Raw genomic sequence first — 20,129 nt, forward strand, 5'->3', positions numbered from 1 at the left:
TTATTAATTCTTAGAAGAGGGCTGTCCAGGGCTACTAGCCACTACGGCTCTTCTCTGCCTCCACAGTCAGAGGCAGCTAGGCTTCTGAATGTCTTCTGAAAGGTCGTGCACCCACTTCCTGTACTGTACTATATTTCCCGACCGGTGCAGAGCCTCCACAAAAGTGCTTTCTCTGAGATACCTGTCCTCCCTACGAGGCTGGGGTGCTTTTAAAGGGAGCATCAAAATATTTATTTCACTGGAAAGCACAGCAGGGGAGAGTTGTTCTTCTGTTTGAATCTGGTTTGCCACAGTGAGAACAGAATGCTGGACTAGATGAGCCGCCTTTTTCCTGTTAATGGAGAAATCTGAGGGTTCCCTTGGACAAGAAACAAGGACACCAGCCAGGAATACCAGATCAAAACAGCAGCCAGTAGGTTTGGTCTTGATTGAAGACTGTTGCGACAAGACTCCCACCTGCCACCAGGTGGAACAAGATGGAAGCCCCGAACAAAAGAGAACCCAACTTTTATTAGCTGCTAATCCCCATGTTATGGGACGCGGGTGGCGCTGTGGGTTAAACCATAGAGCCTAGGACTTGCTGATCAGAAGGTCGGCGGTTCGAATCCCTGCGACGGGGTGAGCTCCCGTTGCTTGGTCCCTGCTCCTGCCAACCTAGCAGTTCGAAAGCATGTCAAAGTGCAAGTAGATAAATAGGCACTGCTCCGGTGGGAAGGTAAACGGTGTTTCTGTGCGCTGCTCTGGTTCGCCAGAAGCGGCTTAGTCATGCTGGCCACATGACCCGGAAGCTGTACACCGGCTCCCTCGGCCAGTAAAGCGAGATGAGCGCCGCAACCCCAGAGATGTCCGCTATTGGACCTAACAGTCAGGGGTCCCTTTCCCTTTTAATCCCCATGTTACCCCCAAACTACATCACTAATACATCACAGTTACATCATGAAAGGGGAGGTCTGGTGGCAGTAATCTGAGCATCCTAGACCCTGCCCCATGGTTCGTCTTGCCCTCCACCAAACACCAATCAAGTAGAACAAAATAGATATTTACATTTTCCTGTTTCCCAGCCAAGTTCATCACACCCTTTTGTCTTCACCTGGGTTTGTTATTTCTGGAATGGCTACCTGTCTGGCACTCAGGTATCAGGATGCCAGGAATTATCCCTCAGGCAGAGGGGCTGCTGAGTAGCTGAGCTCACATGTCTATGGGAATTTCTGAAGTTTTCCCTGTGAGCCAGTACATAGGTACATTGATCAGTGAATTCTTACATTTGGTGTTCTACAGCAGAGCCCTTTGAATAGATAGGAAGAAACTGTGATGAAGTGTTTTGTGGGGACAATTCACAAAAGTCACAAAAGTGATTGTGCTGATTTTGGTAGTGGCCTGCATGTGCATGATATCTGCTGGAGGAGCAACCCCCCCATCCTATACATAAATTCCTGCAATGGCCCTGATCCAGCAGTCTCTCCTTATGTCTTCAAGTACGGTATACGGTGTGAATGTGCCGAGTTTTTGCAGGGTCCCCCTTGTCGTTGCTTGTCTAGAGAGAAAACTGTGTTTGTCGCTGAAAAGAGGTAGTGCATTGACCCTGGTCCATTGAGCCCAGAATTGTTGGCAGGCCTCCTGGGCAGAAGCGGCCGCGTTTTTCCCATCCCCTGCTGCTACCTGATCCCTTTAACTGGAGATGCTGGGGGGGGGGGTGTGTGTGTTGAACCCGGGGCCTTCTCTATGCCAAGCAGCTGCCCTGCCGCTGAGCAGGTGGAAGGAGAGGAGGGTGGGAGAGAGATGCTCTTTGCCGGCTACACGTTCCCAGGTGTCGGTGCCAGGGCCTGAGACAGCGACCTCTTGCATCCCTGAGCAGCTGCTTTGCCATTGACCTGTGGGTCAGAGCAACAAGATGCCTCTTCTGCTCCCTTCCCACGCCATCGAGCTCTGGGGAGGCCAAGGGCGGCTTGGGATACACTGGCTACTTGTTGCAAGAATCCAAAGCACACAGCCTCTTGCTGCCCCGGGCATCACTCCTGTGTGGGGCAGCCCCCTGGCACTCAAGGATAAAATGGTTCCTTTCGAATGTGCATTTTACTCCCTGCCCCATGATGGGCAGTTGGTCTCCTGCTGCTGCGAGTTCCCCAGGGCCGGATTGAGGTTTGATGAGGCCCTAAGCTGAAGAGGGACGTGGGTGGCACTGTGGGTTAAACCATGGAGCCTAGGGCTTGCCGATCAGAAGGTCGGTGGTTCGAATCCCCGCGACGGGGTAAGCTCCCGTTGCTCGGTCCCTGCTCCGGCTGGAAGGTAAACAGCATTTCCGTGCGCTGCTCTGGTTTGCCAGAAGCGGCTTCGTCATGCTGGCCACATGACCCGGAAGCTGTATGCTGGCTTCCTTGGCCAGTAAAGCGAGATGAGCGCCACAACCCCAGAGTCAGCCACGACTGGACCTAATGGTCAGGGGTCCCTTTACCTCTAAGCTACTGAAGGTAATGGGGCCTTTTATATGTGATATTTTAGGGAGCAGGCTAGCAGGCGGGGCCCATGACTTACATCAGAGGAGTCTACACAACACAAAACAAAACACTGTTGCTGTATTTTACTTGTTTTTTATGTTGTATTTTGGAAATGTACATCCAGGTTTTTTCCTTTATAATAATTATTTATTATTTATAACCCGCCCATCTGGCTGAGTTTCCCTAGCCACTCTGGGCGGCTTCCAACAGAACACTAAAATACAATAACCTATTAAACACTAAAAGCTTCCCTAAATAGGGCTGCCTTCAGATGTCTTCTAAAAGTTTGGTAGTTATTTTTCTCTTTGACATCTGGTGGGAGGGCGTTCCACAGGGCGGGTGCCACCACCAAGAAGGCCCTCTGCCTGGTCCCCTGTAACCTCACTTCTCGCAGCGAGGGAACCGCCAGAAGGCCCTCGGCACTGGACCTCAGTGTCCGGGCAGAATGATGGAGGTGGAGACGCTCCTTCAGGTATACTTTAAATCTTGGGGGGGGGGGGCTCCAAGAGAGTGGGGCCCCAGCTATAGCTTGTTTTGCTTATACGCAAATCCGGCACTTTCTGTCTTGAATCTTCCAACGTTCAGCTTCTTTCGATGACTGCGAGTTCTAGTGTTCGGAACAAGAGCAGCGTTGGATTTTGGGTGGTGTTTGCGGGTTCCCTGTACAGTCATACCTCGGGTTGAAGTAGCTTCGGGATAAGTATTTTCGGGTTGTGCTCCGTGGCGACCCGGAAGTAGCGGAGCGCGTTACTTCCGGATTTTGTTGCTCGCACATGCGCAGACGGTTAAAATGACGTCATGCGCATGTGCAGAAGCGGCGAATCGCGACCCATGCATGCGCAGACGCTGGTTGCATTCGCTTCTGGATGCGAATGGGGCTCCAGAATGGATCCCCTTTGCACCCAGAGATACCACTGTACCGACACCTAGCCAAGGGGCTTCAAAATCAAGAAGATCTACAACTGAGAAGATCGGGTTGGGGGCTCCAAATGTTGGCTTCGCTCAGGGCACCGTGTTGCCAAAGATTACCAAAGTCTGCCGAGGTTCCCCTTCTGTCTATTCTCTCTTTGCCAGCCCCCCTCCAGCCTGCCTCCATCCGGGAATTTTTTGCTCAAACCCTCGGTGGTTTGGGTTGGCTTTTTTCCGAACGTTTCCCAGCACTCCTCTCCCCCTTTCCTCTCCTGGTGGGGATCCATCTGCCGGTCTTGCTGAAGGCACAGGCACAAAATCTCCGAGGGAGGGAGGCTCAGCCTTTTCCTTTCCTCCCCCCATCATGCCTGCTGATTCAGAGGGCACACGCAGCCAGCTTGCCAATCTCCCCCCTCGTTCTATTTCTCCGTGAGAGCCGCCTGCCCGCCCCGCTTGCCTTGGATGGCAGTGCCATCTGTTACGCAACTCTTCCTCCCAACGGGCACAAGGGAGGGAGTTTCCAGAAAGCGGGACCTTGGCACAATGAAGCCCCCATTTCCGCACCCCCCCTGGATTCCAGAAGCTCCAGGCCATGGAGACGAGGGCGGCCGGCCAAGAAAGTTCTCTGTATCTGAGCTCTGTGTGTTTCTCCCTTCAGACACTCTGTACTCAGAGCATGTTCACCCCTGTTTTGTGGCTCTTGGCTGGCTTGTGTTTGGAGGGTCTTGCAGCTGGTCTTTAGGCTGGCAGGGGGACGGGGAGAATGATGCAAAACTCCAGCCGCTTCCAAGAGCCGCAGGTGGAACTTTTTTCAGCCGTCATCTCCTCTGCGGCCAAATTTCCTGTTTGTTTTTCAATGGCTGGACTAGATAAGGCACAGACTGCGCACGGTCAGAGCGCCAGCTGTTCAGAGAGCGTGACGGCAGTCTCTGCAATTAAGGCAGTCTCTAAAATTGGTTTGTCGTTGTTCTTATTTTAATACTTATTTTGTGGTTTTTCTTAAATGTTTTGAACCGTCCTGAGATCTGCAGATGAAGGGCAGTATGCAAATGTAATAATTAAAGATGAAAAAGGGGGCAGAGGAAAGTTTTTCTCCCTCCTAACACCGGTACTTGTGGACATGCGATGATGCTGAATGTTGGAACGTTCAGGAGAGAGAAAGTGAGTGTCCTGTGTGAGTGTCTGGAGGCAGTTGGAGGATGGATGGCGGCTAACAGATTGAGGTTGAATGCTGACAAGACAGAAGTACTGCTTTTGGGGGACAGGAGGCGGGCAGGTGTGGGGGAATCCCTGGTCCTGAATGCGTAACTGTGTCCCTGAAGGACCAGGTGCGCAGCCTGGGAGTCATTCTGGACTCATAGCTGTCCATGGAGGCGCAGGTCAGTTCTGTGTCCAGGGCAGCTGTCTACCAGCTCTGTCTCGCCAGAGTGGTGCATGCTTTAGTTATCTCCCGCTTGGACTACTGCAATGCGCTCTACGTGGGGCTACCTTTGAAGGTGACCCGGAAACTGCAACTAATCCAGAATGCGGCAGCCAGACTGGTGACTGGGAGCGGCCGCCGGGACCACATAACACCGGTCTTGAAAGACCTACATTGGCTTCCAGTATGTTTCCGAGCACAATTCAAGGTGTTGGGGCCGACCTTCAAAGCCCTAAACAGCCTTGGCCCAGTAGACCTGAAGGAGCGTCTCCACCCCCATCGTTCTGCCCGGACACTGAGGTCCAGCTCCGAGGGCCTTCTGGCGGTTCCCTCACTGCGAGAAGCCAAGTTACAGGGAACCAGGCAGAGGGCCTTCTCAGTGGTGCCGCCCGCCCTGTGGAACGCCCTCCCACCAGATGTCAAAGAGAACAACAACTACCAGACTTTTAGAAGACATCTGAAGGCAGCCCTTTTTAGCGAAGCTTTTAATGTTTGATGCATTACTTTATTTTAATATTGTGTTGGAAGCCGCTCAGAGTGCCTGGGGAAACCCAGCCAAATTATCATTATTATTATTATTATTATGTAAAAGGAAGGACTTCTCCACACAGTGCAGAGTTAATCTGTGGAACTCCCTGCCACAGTGACGGCCACCAACTTGGATGGCTTTGAAAAAAGATTGGACCAATTCACTGAGGAGCAGATGGCTGTCAATGGCTCCTAGCCGGGATGGTTCTGCTCTGCCTCCAAAGTCAGAGGCAGCAATGCTCCTGAATCTCAGTTGCTGGAAACTGCAGGAGGGGAGAGTTGCTCCCGAGTTCGAATCCCGCTTGCAGGTTTCCCTTTGGGGCATCTGTTTGGCCGCTGTGAGAACAGGATGCTGGGCTAGATGGGCAATTGGCGGGCTCTCCTTGTGTTCTCATCAAACTCACCTTTCAAGTATTCAATTAAAAGTGGCTTATACAGTGAAATGCGGCCACGGCAAATCCAAATGCAAGATCAAACATGGAAACAGAATGCTAATAAACTTTTGGTAATAAACCTTTTGTAAAAGCAACAACCACAACCCAGCAGTCACAATTTCAGTAATGCAATGACTGAGAGGACACAGGGTTGGTTTCCAGTAGCAAGGAGTTCCGCCGCCTCCCATAGCTTCCCTGTGCTTTTTTTTGGCAGGAGAGGGACGCTTCAACATCTCAGCACTTCGAGGTGTCCCTCCTGTACACCCTTAGAGTATCTGACCCCTTTTAAAATAATAATAATTTTTATTGAATTTTACCACCACCACAATCATTATTTCAAAAACAAAATACATTATAAATCCTCAACACGTGTCCCCCCCCCATGACTTCCCTCAACTTCATTTCCTGGGTTTCTTGCCATATTACCTCTCCTTGCTTATTGGTTATTTTTTTATTCTTTAATTTTTTTAAAATAATTATTCTCTTATCATTTTAAAACCCTGTTTCTATTTCTGCATTTGTTTTGTTAATTGCAAGTGTTTAGTCAAACCCTGTGAGCAGGGCTTTGCAGAGCCAGGCAGAGGCCCGGGCTAGGTGGATAATGTGCTCCCCCCTTTTTTTTACCCTGGGGATAACTGGAGTCTTTTCCCCCAAAAGTTATGCTGACAAATAATTTTATTTCAAGGCTTGAACTGTATCTGCATATAAAGGCAAAATGGAAAATATAGATAAATATGCTGAGTGAGTCCATTTTTTTACATTGATTCTGTAAATAGAACAGAAATGGTTCCCAGTCCTTCTTGAAATCTCTGTTGTCTTTCTCTCAAAGTTTTGCCATTTCAGTGTATTCCACCTGCTTTCCTTGCCATTCTTCTTCAGTTTCAATACTTTTGCATCTTTGTGCTAGCAATATCCTAGCCGCAGTTGTAGCATACAGTGGTACCTCTGGTTGCAAACAGGAACCGTTCCGGAGGCCCATTCGCAACATGAAAAGAGTGCAACCCGCAGCGGCACGTCTGCGCACGCGCGGGTTGCGATTCGCCGCTTCTGCGCATGCGCGTGATGTCATTTTGCACTTCTGCGTGAGTGACGAAACCCGGAAGTAACCCTTTCCGGTACTTCCGGGTCGTGGTGGGACGTAACCTGAAAGAATGTAACATGAAGCAGATGTAACATGAGGTGTAACTGTACATGAACAGTTCAGTATCTGAACCCTTCACGCTGTCTGATGTGGCCCTCCTGTCTTCCTGATCTTTTCAGGAACCTGGTATTGTTTCTGCGGAGAAGATGACACCTTGTGGATGGCTCCCTCTGCTGGGGCTCCTCTTTTTCTGGGATGGCGGGCACTGCCTTGTTCCTCCTGAAGAGCTGAAACGTAAGTAAGCAACAGTGGAGAGGTTGGTGCTTCTATATTTCTGCATTCTTCTTAAATGAAGGACCAGGTGCACAGCCTGGGAGTCATTCTGGACTCACAGCTGTCCATGGAGGCACAGATCAGTTCTGTGTCCAGGGCAGCTGTTTATCAGCTCCATCTGGTATCCAGGATGAGACCCTTCCTGCCCTCAGACTCTCACCAGAGTGGTGCATGCTCTGGTTATCTCCCGCTTGGACTATTGCAATGCGCTCTACGTGGGGCTACCTTGGAAGGTGACCCGGAAACTACAACTAATCCAGAATGTGGCAGCTAGACTGGTGACTGGGAGCGGCTGCTGAGACCACATAACACCATTCCTGAAAGACCTACATTGGCTCCCAGTCCGTTTCCGAGCACAATTCAAAGTGTTGATGCTGACCTTGAAAGCCCTAAATGGCCTCAGTCCAGTAGACTTGAAGGAGCGTTTCCACCCCCATCGTTCAGCCTGGACCCTGAGGTCAAATCAAAATCAAATCAAAGTTTATTAAACGGTCACAGACCAGATTAACTCGTACAGCTAGTCAGCAAAAGATAACACCAGAAGAACAAAGGACAATTTCAACAGATTAGGTCATAACAACAATTTAAAATTAGACAGCATAAATAAAATTAAATATTTGCCTTCACCTGCATATTGACATTGGAAAGCTCTTGTTTCCTGCGCCTAATAGCAGCTACACAGAATTTGGCAACATTGATCGTAATTTCAGGGACCTTATCTTCTACCAAGGCTCTCATACATAGGAGTTCTGGTTTATTTTTAAGCTTTTGTAGAACTGGGGCAATAAAGGTCAGACGTAAGTCCTCGTAATAACTACAGTGCAGCAATACATGCAGACTTGTTTCCACTTCCGATGAGCCACATGGGCAAACACGTGACTCATATGGTTTGCCCTCATATCTGCCTAACAACAGGGCAGAGGGCAGAACGTTGAATCTGGCCAGGGTAAAGGAGTGTCTGTACTTAGGTATTTGTAAATCAGCCAGATAATTTGCGGGTGAGAACCCTCTCCCAAAGTCTCTAATTGTGGCATGTTTATCCATTTTGTCCATATGACATTGCAGCTCTATGTCCCTAATGCGTTGGAGCACTTGACTTCTGGCACTCTCATATCCTGCCGCTATTAAGATCTGCGGGGAGAATCCCAAGCTTCTTATCTTTTCAAACAGGGAAGCTTTCCAGGTAGAATGAAAGGTGTCTAAGAGTGTTAAGGGAGCCAAACCGGCCGGGGAAAAAATAAGTTTTAACCAGTAGTGTATCTTTAGAATCCACAGCCGTGCGTTAACGGGTGGTTGTCCAACTTCTAAGCGGACAGCTATATTAGATACACAAGGGGGGATCCCCAATAAACACCGATAGAATTTTGTTTGAAATGCCTCCATAGGCGCAAAATTTTTAAAACTGCAGACCTGGGATCCATAAGTGAGTTGTGGGAGTATTTTTGCAGCAAAAACCTGGGAGGCCGCCGGAACGTATTTTCCCCCTTTCCCATGAAAGAATCTTGTAAGGGCTTTACTGGCCCTTCCTGCGTTGGCAATGGCGTTTTTCATCTGTTGGTGCCACGAGACCCTTTCCTGAAAAGTTATTCCCAGGTATTTGAAAGTTGCTACCTGGTCAATAGGTTGACCATTAATTCTCCATTTGTGTTTCCTTCTTTTTTTTGAGAACACCATAATTTTAGATTTGCTGTAATTTATTGATAGTTGTTCCGCTTGACAATAGTCAGCAAGTGATCTCAAAAGCTTCCTCAAGCCAACACAGGAAAAGGAGAGTAGGACTGCGTCGTCCGCATACAGAAGCACCGGGAGGGGCACACCTGCCAATTTGGGAGGGTGGGCATTTTCTTTCGCCATATTTACTGCTAGAGAGTTGATATAAAAATTAAATAGCGTTGGCGCGAGGACAGACCCTGAGGTCCAGCGCCATGAGCCTTCTGGCGGTTCCTTCCCTGCGAGAAGCCAAGTTACAGGGAACCAGGCAGAGGGCCTTCTCAGTGGTGGCGCCCGCCCTGCGGAACGCCCTCCCACCAGATGTCAAAGAGATAAACAACTACCTGACATTTAGAAGACATCTGAAGGCAGCCCTTTTTAGGGAAGCTTTTAATGTTTACCCGACTAAGGTAGAAGGTAAAGGGACCCCTGACCATTAGATTCAGTTGTGGCCGACTCTGGGGTTGCGGCGCTCATCTCGCTTTATTGGCCGAGGGAGCCGGCGTACAGCTTCCGGGTCATGTGGCCAGCATGACTAAGCCGCTTCTAGCGAACCAGAGCAGCTCACGGAAACGCCGTTTGCCTTCCCGCCGGAGCGGTACCTATTTATCTACTTGCACTTTGACATGCTCTCAAACTGCTAGGTGGGCAGGAGCAGGGACCAAGCAACAGGAGCTCACCCATTGCGGGGATTCGAACCGTCGACCTTCTGATTGGCAAGCCCTAGGTTCTGTGGTTTAACCCACAGCTCCACCTGCGTCCCTGTTTAACAGACTACTGTATTTTAATACTTTGTTGGAAGCCGCCCAGAGTGGCTGGGGAAACCCAGCCAGATGGGTGGGGTATAAATAATAAATTATTATTATTATTATTATTATTATTATTATTATTATTATTATTGCACAGTGGTACCTCTGCTTGCGAACGGGATCTGTTCCGGATGCCCGTTCGCAACATGAAAGGAAAGCAACCCGCGTCTGTGCGTCTGCGCGTCTGCACATGCGCGGATCACGATTCACCGCTTCTGTGCATGACGTCATTTTGTGTGTCTGCGCATGCGGGACGCAACCTGAAAAAACGTAACATGAAGCAAACGTAACAATAGGTATGACTGTGCTGGAAGAGCTTCTCATTCCATTGCAGTCGAAGGAGCCCTGGACTGGAAAACGCTTTTGCATTTGAGTCACAAATCAATCAGGTTTGCTAAAAAAAACAAAACTTTGCACTTTTTATTTTTGGGCAAGGATAGGGGGCAGGCAGAGAGGATGTGTTAGAACTGCGGCTTGATCAGACCTGTCCTGTGGCATCCATAATAGATGTCTGTATTGCCAGCCACAGAATAATAATAAAAAAAAAGGATGAAAAGAAATGCTCTTGCCAATTTTAGGCTCCAAGGGCATAATTTCGACACCTGCGCCATGAAGTCATTTCCCAGAACTGTGACTCAGGGACTCGTGGGGGGAATCATTTCTGCCTGGCGAGGTCGCAGTGTTTTGCTAGGGTTGCCAAACTGCCAGGGGTTGCGGTCAAGGGTTCAGGGCGGAGGCTGCTGTTTCTGTGTGTGTGTGTGTGTGTAGATGATTTGGGAATGATTGTTGCCACTTGAAAAAACCCAGACAGGATGCAAAAAGAAGGGCAGGAAAAGGCTGGAATAATTCACCAGTCAGTGGCTATTCTCCGCTTCTCCCAAGTTCTGGGATGCATGGTATGTTTATAAATTGCATGAATGAGCTGCTTGATTGTAAAAAAAAGAAAAAAATTACAAACAAGGATAAAACAATAAAATTAACAACGAGACTAATAATAATAATTTCTGCATTTGTTTTGTTGATTGCAAGTGTTTGATCAAACTCTATGCGGGAGTCCATTTCTTTACATTGATTCTGTAAATATAACATAGTAATAATAATAATAATAATAATAATAATAATAATAATAATAATAATAATTTTTTATTTATACTCGGGCCTTCCGGGTTCAGAAAACCAGGCTTAGGGCTGCTAACAACAAATTTAAAAACACTTAATTATAAAAGCAGCATAAAATACAGTATAAAAACATGAATAACAATAAATTCAAAAATCAAAAATCAATTAGATAATCCCCAGGGCTAGCTGGCTGAATTGGTCCTACTTGGGCCAGCGAGGAGGCCAGGGGAGATTTATATGTGGGGTCTCAGAGCTCTCAGAGCGGGTGATCTTCATAAAAAGGGGAGGGGAAGGGAAGAGAAGGGAAATAAAAGATCAGGTTGAATTCAAATTAGAGGCCAGGCGGAATAGCTCTGTCTTACAGGCCTGAGGGAAGGAGGTTAAATCCTGAAGAGCCCTGGTCTCATGGGACAGAGCATTCCACCAGGTTGGAGCCATCACTGAGAAGGCCCTGGCCCTGGTGGAGGATAGTCTGACCTCTAAACTATGATTATTCATGGACCTTAAGGTCCTCTGTGGGGCAGACCAGGAGAGGCAGTCCTGTAAATACGAGGGCCCTAAGCCACAAAGGGCTTTAAAGGTCAAAACCAGCACCTTAAACCTGACCCAATACTAAAAAATAACAAAACAAGTAAAAATAAAAACAAGAAAATTTAACAATAACGTAAAACATTCGAAAAGTTTAAACAGGGCTTTAAAAGAGCATGAGTCAAACTCATGGCGGGGAGGGTTGTTGATGACTCCTAGCCACAATAGCTATGCTTTGCCTCAATGGCCAGAGGCAGCAATGCTTCTGAATAGCAGGAGGGGAGAGGGGTCTTGTGTTCGAATCCTGATGGCAGGTTTACCAAAAGGGCATTGGGGTGGCCACTGTGAGAACAGGATGCTGGACCGGACGGGCCGCTTTCCTGATCCAGCAAGGCTCTTCTTCTGAGAGCCAGTATGGCGTAGTGGGCAGGAGCTGGGGGAGTCCAGGGTTCGAATTCCCCACTCACCGGCTATGACCTTGGCCTCTCAGCCTTAAAGGGCTGTTGTCGGGATTGAATGAGAAGAACTGTTTATGCAACCCTTAGCTCCATGGAGAAAAAGGTGGGACAGAAATGCAACAGATAAACAAATAGATAGACGTACTTATGTGAGACGACCCCACTAATAAAATAATAATAATAATAATAATAATAATAATAATAATAATAATAATAATAATTTATTTGTACCCCGCCCATCTGGCTGGGTTTCCCCAGCCACTCTGGGCGGCTTCCACAAAGATCAAAAATACACTAAGATGTCACACATTAAAAACTTCCCTGAACAGGGCTGCCTTAAGATGTCTTCTGAATGTCTGGTGGTTGTTTTTCTCTTTGACATCTGATGGGAGGGCGTTCCACAGGGTGGGTGCCACCACCGAGAAGGCCCTCTGCCTGGTTCCCTGTAGCTTTGCTTCTCGCAATGAGGGAACCGCCAGAAGGCCCTCGGTGCTGGACCTCAGCGTCCGGGCAGAACGATGGGGATGGAGATGCTCCTTCAGGTCTACTGGACCGAGGCCGTTTAGGGCTTTAAAGGTCAGCACCAACACCTTGAATTGTGCTCGGAAACGTACTGGGAGCCAATGTAGGTCTCTCAGGACCGGTGTTATATGGTCTCGGCGGCCACTCCCAGTCACCACTCTGGCTGCCGCATTCTGGATTAGTTGTAGTTTCCGGGTCACCTTCAAAAGTAGCCCCACGTAGAGTGCTTTGCAGTAGTCTAAGCGGGAGATAACCAGAGCATGTGCCACTCTGGCGAGACAGTTTGCGGGCAGATAGGGTCTCATCCTGTGTACCAGATGGAGCTGGGAGACAGCTGCCCTGGACACAGAATTAACCTGTGCCTCCATGGACAACTGTGAGTCCAGAATGACTCCCAGGCTGCGCACCTGGTCCTTCAGGGGCACAGTTGCCCCATTCAGGACCAGGGAGTCCCCCACACCTGCCCGTCCCCTGTCCCCCCAAAACAGTACTTCTGTCTTGTCAGGATTCAACCTCAATCTGTTAGCCGCCATCCATCCTCCAACCGCTTCCAGACACTCACACAGGACCTTTACCGCCTTCACTGGTTCTGATTTGAAAGAGAGGTAGAGCTGGGTATCATCTGCATACTGATGAACACCCAGCCCAAACCTCCTGATGATCTCTCCCAGCGGCTGCATGTAGATGTTGAAAAGCATGGGGGAGAGGACGGAACCCTGAGGCACCCCACAAGTGAGAGCCCAGGGGTCTGAACACTCATCCCCCCCCACCACGTTCTGAACACGGCCCAGGAGGAAGGAGCGGAATCACTGTATAACAGTGCCCCCAGCTCCTAGCCTCTCTAGACGGTCCAGAAGGGTGTTACGAAACGGGAAGCAACTTCTCTCTGCCTCTGCCGGCTGTTTTCTGAAGTGTGCAAGTTTTCTTCCCGCAGAGATGTCTGAAACGGGAAGCAAGTTGGTCGACTCGGAGCTGGAGAATGCCATCAACGGCGTCCGGCAGATGAAGGTCCTCATGGACCAGACTAGCAGGGACCACCGGGATATCTTGAACGCCCTGGAGGACACCAAGAAGCAGAAGGAGGTCTGTCTGCACAACTTTCCCCAAAATGCCCACCTCTTGCAGAAGATGTAGCTTAAAGCTGACCGGCAGTGCCTTTGCGGTGAGGTCAAATTGCTGCAACCTTGCAACAGCTTGACCTTGCCCCCAAAGGTGCTGGTTTTGACCTTTGTTTCCCCCCCAATTTTTTTTATTGGTTTTCCAAATTTATAACAAACATAACAACAAACAATAAAAACATTACAATATCGAAAAACAAACAAACAAACATTTATCCTAACTGTAAAAATTCCACTTTTGTTACCATTGTTGGGTGACTTCCTCAAATCCCCCTAGCTGAGTTTCCATGTAACTCGTAGCAATTTTCCAACACTATTTTCATATAAAATTGACTTGTTCAATTAACATCTTTCTTTCCTTTCATTTTGACTTCTATCCGTAGCATTATACAATTTCACATATTTAAATCCTAGGCCAATCTGTTACTCACAAGTAATTCTGTTTAAATTATCTTAACATATTTAACTAAATAATCATTAAATTTCATCCATTCCTCTTGGTACTCCTCCTCCTTCTGGTCGCGGACTCTTCCAGACAGGTCGGCTAGCTCCAAAAAATCCATCATCTTCATTTGCCATTCCTCCACTGTTGGTACTTCTTGTGATTTCCAGTTTCTGGCCATCAAAATTCTAGCTGCAGTTGTGGCATACAAAAACAATCTGACATCTTTCTTGGGCGATTCCAAACCTATTATTCCAAGTAGAAAGGCTTCTGGTTTCTTAAAAAATGTGTATTTCAACATTTTTTCCAATTCATTATAAATCTTTTCCCAGAAGTCTTTCACCTTGGGACACGTCCACCACATATGGTAGAAGGTACCTTCTTTTTCTTTACATTCCCAACATAGATTATCGCTCTTGTGGTAAATCTTTGCTAGTTTTACAGGGGTTAAGTACCATCTATACATCATTTTCATAACGCCGTACATGCAGTGAACTTGACCCCTTTCCTCCACAACCTTTCCCAATCTTCAAACATTATGTTATGTCTGACATCTCTTGCCCAATCTATCATCACAGATTTAACTTGTTCATCCTTTGTGTGCCACTCCAACAATACATTTCCAATGTAAAGAAAAGGAAGGTGTACCTTTTATCAAATGTGGTGGACATGTTCCAAGTTGAGAGACTTCTAGGAAAAGATTTATAATGAATTTTTTAAAAATGTTGAAATATACATTTATAAAAAAACCAGAGGCCTTTCTCCTTGGAATAATAGGTTCTGAACTGCCCAAGAAAGATGTAAAGTTATTTTTGTATGCCACAACTGCTGCTCAAATTTTAATAGCCAAGAAATGGAAAACACAAGAAGTACCAACTGTGGAAGAATGGCAGATGAAAATGATGGAATATATGGAGCTGGCTGACTTCCGGTTTTGGTCGCTGTCGGTGAAGAAGCGCAGAGAGCCCCTGCAAGGGTTTTCTGGGCAACACGGAGGCTTGGGGGAGCCGCATAGGCACTGTGCCCCGCAAAAATCCCAGGGGGGAGACCCCTGGGTGATAGGGTTCCCGGCAGCGTGGGAGCGGTTTGGCTGTCTACTGGGTTTTCTCTCTTTTTTGTGGGGAAGACTCGGGACGGAGCCGCGAGCGCAAAAAGGGAATACACCGACTCCGTGTTGCGATGCCTCTAGCTTCTGCCGAAAAAAGAGCGACGAACCTCCACAAGATAAAACGGACCCCCCTACGTGTCGTGAGTTAAAATATTTATAAAAATTGGAGTTTAAGCGAGGGGAGCCGTGGATGTTTAAAGATTTTGGCAAGGAATCCATCCGGTTGAGAGCAGAAAATGGCGCGGGCTACAGAATCTCAGACGTAAAGAAGGAAGTAGCCGCTTCGGTTTCTTTCTCTGCAGCCTAACTGAGTGAGTTCAGAACGACGGGGTATTCTCCACTCCGGTCAACAAGTTATCAATTAATAACTATAAAGTAACGAATTATTAGCTACAAATCAGTGAGGAAGATGCCTGGTTGAATTATCCTCTGCCGTGTGCCCTGTTCCCTCCGTGGAAAGACATAGATACTGTTGCAAACTATAGTTGAATTACAATTACAATTGAGTTCTGCGGTTGGGACTGCATTAAAAGCGGCGCTGAAGGGAGAAGTAGAGAAAACGGTGCAGCAAAGAGAAAGCGGCGGTGAGAGAGAAAAAGAAAAACGAAAAGACAAAGAGACAGAGGTGGATTTCCAACACGAACGTTATTGGGAGCATTCTGTTGAAAACTCTTTGGAACGCCTTTTGGAGTTGAACATGGATATATTGAATAAAGCACTGTGAGCTAAGTACAGTGGGGGGGGGGCGATACTATAATGTTACTTTAAGGAGTGCTTTACCCCTCCCACTACCCCACATACTATCCCTCCCCCTCCCTCTCCCTCTCTCCCTCTCTCTTCCTCCCCCGACACCACTAACCTGCACGACATCAGCCTCCTTCTTTGAGGTATAATAACTGAATTAATAGACTTTATTACAACTCGGGGGGGGGGGGGGGAGAAAGAATGTGAATTTGAACTGGGTTTGAGCACTGGAAACCACTCCAGGACACAGGAGGAGCGGTGGTTGAATTAATATAGAGTGGAATCTTAATATACAACAAACTTTGTTACCTACCTTTATTGACTGTGTTGGACATTTTCACAACAATTCTGAACTCTTTGCCTAAACCATACCCATCTTATTAACGTTGGATTAGGCCATCAAGTGGCTGAAGTGTTTGAAGACTGTGGAGATATTGGAGATTTTGAAGATACTGAGATTAATTGTGGACAACTTAAAATAATCTGTGTGAAATAACTTTAGTAATATTTTTATTTTCTCTAGAGACATCCTCCACGTGCCTGATCTGATCCAATACAGTTAAGCACTTGGCATAGATGTGAACCCTTCTTTTAAGGGGTCATATCTCACTATATTAGAATATACTCAACGGTGGGTTAAACCCCATTTACGGGTGTGTTTACCCCCTCAACGTCCCTGGGGGAACACCTAATTTCGACATATCCCTTTACCCCTCTCTGGCTTCGCGCCACATTCATTTATCCTCTGAGTTAAGAAAGGATTAATAGATAAAGTTGAAAATGCAATAATCTATCCTTAAAATCTGCCCTGGTAGATTTAGTTTAGATAAGGGAACAGGATATCCTATAGTTTTATAACCCCCTATATACTCTTGGAGGGGACAGAGGTTAAAATCCACACAAGAAAGAGAAAAGATTGTGAGCCCTCCAAGGGAGAGAACTTGTATAAAAGAAAACACGTGAAAACTGGGACACAATGTGGGGAAAAGATGGGAAAAAAGCGGGGGGGACCCCAAGTGAAAGAAAGTTATCCCGACAAGAAGAGATCAAAGATCTAGATATTCTATGGCTGAAAATTAAGGAGGAGTTTAAACAAAATGAAACTCATATGGAAAAAAAATTGGGAGAAATACAGGAATTAATAGATAGGAAGATAGAAGGAGCAGTAGGAGAACTCTCCGCTAAAATTCAAGATTTATCTGTTAAATCAAAAATATGTGAGGAAACTAACAAAAAAATTCAAAAAGAGATGAGAGAACAGAAAAAAGAAACAGAAAGGATAAAGGAAGAAATGAGAGAAATGAACAAAACACAGGAACAAATATGGGATAATTTAGCGATGACAGAAATGCGACAGAAACAACTTCATCTTAAATTTAGAGGAATAGGGGAGGAAACCAAAGAGAACATAAAAGAAAAGATGACTAAGGAGTTAGCTAAATGGCTAGAACTGGAAGAGGAAGAGGTGGCGGGCACAATGGAGAATGCTTTTAGAGTAAAAACAAGAACCCAGCAACACAGGTCAAAAAAACCCCTTGGGGACTGTCTGGTAATTCTAAACTCAATCGAGATGAAGAACCTAATATTAAAAACTAGCTATCACAAAAAATTGATAATTGATGATAGACCAATTATTGTACTTAAAGAAATACCAGTTAGGCTTCTGCGTAAAAGGGAAGGATACAGACAGATAGCCGGGGTTTTGAGGAGAAATAATATACAATACAGATGGGAATTCCCGGAGGGGATTGCCTTTTTCTTCAAAGACAAAAGATTTAAACTGAAAGATACCCAGGAGGTGGAAAATTTTTTGAGAAGGTATGAGAAAGAGCTTGGCAAGGTAGAGGACAGGATAAGAGATAGAGAGGGAACAAGAGAGGAAAAAAGAAGAAAGAGGGAGAGGAAGGAGAGACAGGAGAGACAGGAAGGAAACGAAGCGGAAGAAGAAGAAATAGGAAAGGAGGAGGGAGTGGTGGGAAGTGAGGAGGAGGAAGAGGAAAACTACTCTGGGAACGGAAGTCCCAAAACATAAATTTGAAAACTTTGACGGATTAAATAGACCTTTGTGTAAATAATGCCATTGAATGTTATGACTTGGAATGTAAACGGTTTGAATGAAAAATCAAAAAGGAATAAAATAGAGAAAGTTGTGAGGAATAAAAACTATGATGTGATTTGCTGGCAAGAGACACACGTAGCCAAAAAACACAAACATATATTGATAAACAAAAGGTTAGGAGTAGAATTCATTAATTCAGACGTAAATAAAAAGAGAGGGCTGGTGATCTACGTGAAAGAAAAATGGGACCCAATATTAATTAGTAAAGATACCGAGGGAAGAATTTTGGGGGTCCAAATTAACTACCAAGGGGAAAAACGTAACGTAGTGACTGTGTATGCACCCAATACAAACAAAGCGGAATTTTTTCAAAAATTGGAACAAATGCTATTAGAACTAGAAAATCATAAACTAATCCTGCTTGGAGATTTGAATGGAGTCCCCTCACCAGAGTTAGATAGAAATGAGAAAAAGAGGAAAGGGAATCAAGGGAAACTCCCAAAAGCTTTTGATAATCTCCAAGTAAACTTAGATCTAATTGACATTTGGAGATATAAAAATCCAAGAGTGAAACAATTCATGCATTTCTCAGAACCCCATCAGAGTTGGGGTAGAATTGATCAGATATGGGTTTCAAGAGAACTATCGATAAGAACAATGAAATGTGAAATACAACCTAGAACCATCTCTGATCACAACCCAATTGTGCTGGAAATAAAAGGTAAATCATTGGGCCCATATAGATGGAGAATGAATGAATACCTATTTGAAATTGATGAAATAGTCGAAAAGGCTAAAAACACTCTGAAAGAATATTTTGATATAAATCTGAATAAAGAAACAAAAATTGATATAGTTTGGGATGCGAGTAAGGCGGTGTTAAGAGGATTTTTAATCCAACAGAACAACTATAGAAGGAAAGTGAGAGAATCAAAGAAAGATGAAATACTTAAACAATTAAGAGATTGTGAGAAAAAACTAACAGTAGACCCAAGGGATGAGAGGACTAAACAAATTGCAAAAGTGCTGCAGACAGAGTATTCGATACTAATAAGCCAGGAAGTAGAATGGAGAATTAAATCAATGAAGCAAAAATATTTTGAATCTGCAAACAAAACGGGGCGTCTACTGGCGTGGCAACTAAGAAAAAGGAAAAACCAGAATGTGATTAATAAAATTAAAATAGAAGAGCAGATATTAGAAGACCCCGGTAAAATAGAGGAAAAATTTCTACAATTTTACGAAAATCTCTATAAAAAGGAAGATGAAGAACTAGTAGAAATAGAAAACTATCTGGAGAGGAACAGAGGAGAACAGCTGACGGATGAAGAAAAAATATATTTAAATAAATTAATAACAGCAGATGAGGTTAAAGAAGCAATTAAAAAAATGAAGCCAGGGAAAGCACCAGGACCGGATGGCCTGTCACAAAAATACTATAAAGTCTTAGAAGAACATCTGGCTCCGGTCCTTGGTGACGTAATGAATAACACTCTACAAGGAGGAAGGATACCTAACTCCTGGAAGGAGGCCTATATAACGTTATATACCTTACTGGAAGAATCCGCGACCAAAACGAAGAGGAATACTAAGAAGAGTGGAAGAAATTTAAGGACTATTTGAATAAATACTGTGCTATTAAAAATTAGAAATTACTTGAAAGTACCCAAATAGGCCTAGGATTAAATTAAGACTCAATTAAATAAATAAGATTTTGAACTTTAAGAAAGTTAAGAAATTTTATTTTAATTGGAACATTGTGTTTTTTTAAAAGAAAATGATATCAGAAAACTGCTACATTTTAATTATAAGGAAATTCAGATGGGAGGGCTCAGAGGAAGCCCAAAATATGTTTATGAGGTTAGAAGTCTAAATAATTACTCAATTTGTGTTGTTTAGGTTGTTTAGGTATTTACCGGTACCCTGTTTTTACTCTCTGTTTTGTTTATATTTGCGATCTTGTCTTTTTTTCTTTTTCTTCCTGTTTTTCTTTTGTTGTGATGTGTGTTATATCTGTAAGAAACTTAATAAAAATTATTAAGTTAAGTTAAGAAGGATTTATATCTAGATGTTAGGATAGAGATGATAAAGAAAACAGGAAGACACAAGGAGAGATAAAGGAGGTGCTGTGGGCTGGGTGGAAGTCAATGTCTTGTTGTTGTTGTTTTAGTGTTTATAATATTAAGTTGTAAGATATGGATTTGTTTGTTTGTTTTTAGTTTTTGAATGTTGATTTTTGTGCGTTGTGTATTGTTACTTTTTGATATCTTTCGGGTTGTTGTTGTTTGGAAAATACTAATAAAATTAATTTT

At 45.3% G+C, this 20,129-nt stretch overlaps 1 protein-coding gene and 1 long non-coding RNA gene across 3 annotated transcripts in view; one reads left to right on the forward strand and one right to left on the reverse strand.

The window, feature by feature from the left end:
* LOC307212073 overlaps positions 1-20,129 on the reverse strand; it is a 198,262-nt gene that overhangs the window by 89,126 nt on the left and 89,007 nt on the right. The window lies entirely within an intron of this gene.
* CLU (clusterin) overlaps positions 1-20,129 on the forward strand; it is a 40,930-nt gene that overhangs the window by 6,692 nt on the left and 14,109 nt on the right. For both annotated transcript variants that reach the window (XM_079968836.1, XM_079968835.1), the window contains exons 2-3: positions 7,047-7,161; positions 13,281-13,429. In XM_079968836.1, coding sequence (XP_079824962.1) covers positions 7,074-7,161; positions 13,281-13,429 — 237 coding nt within the window. In that variant the 5' untranslated portion in view covers positions 7,047-7,073. The remainder of the gene's footprint in view (positions 1-7,046; positions 7,162-13,280; positions 13,430-20,129) is intronic.

Source organism: Podarcis cretensis, assembly GCF_951804945.1.
Source record: "Podarcis cretensis genome assembly, chromosome: 3".
NCBI classification, from domain to species: Eukaryota; Metazoa; Chordata; class Lepidosauria; order Squamata; family Lacertidae; genus Podarcis; species Podarcis cretensis.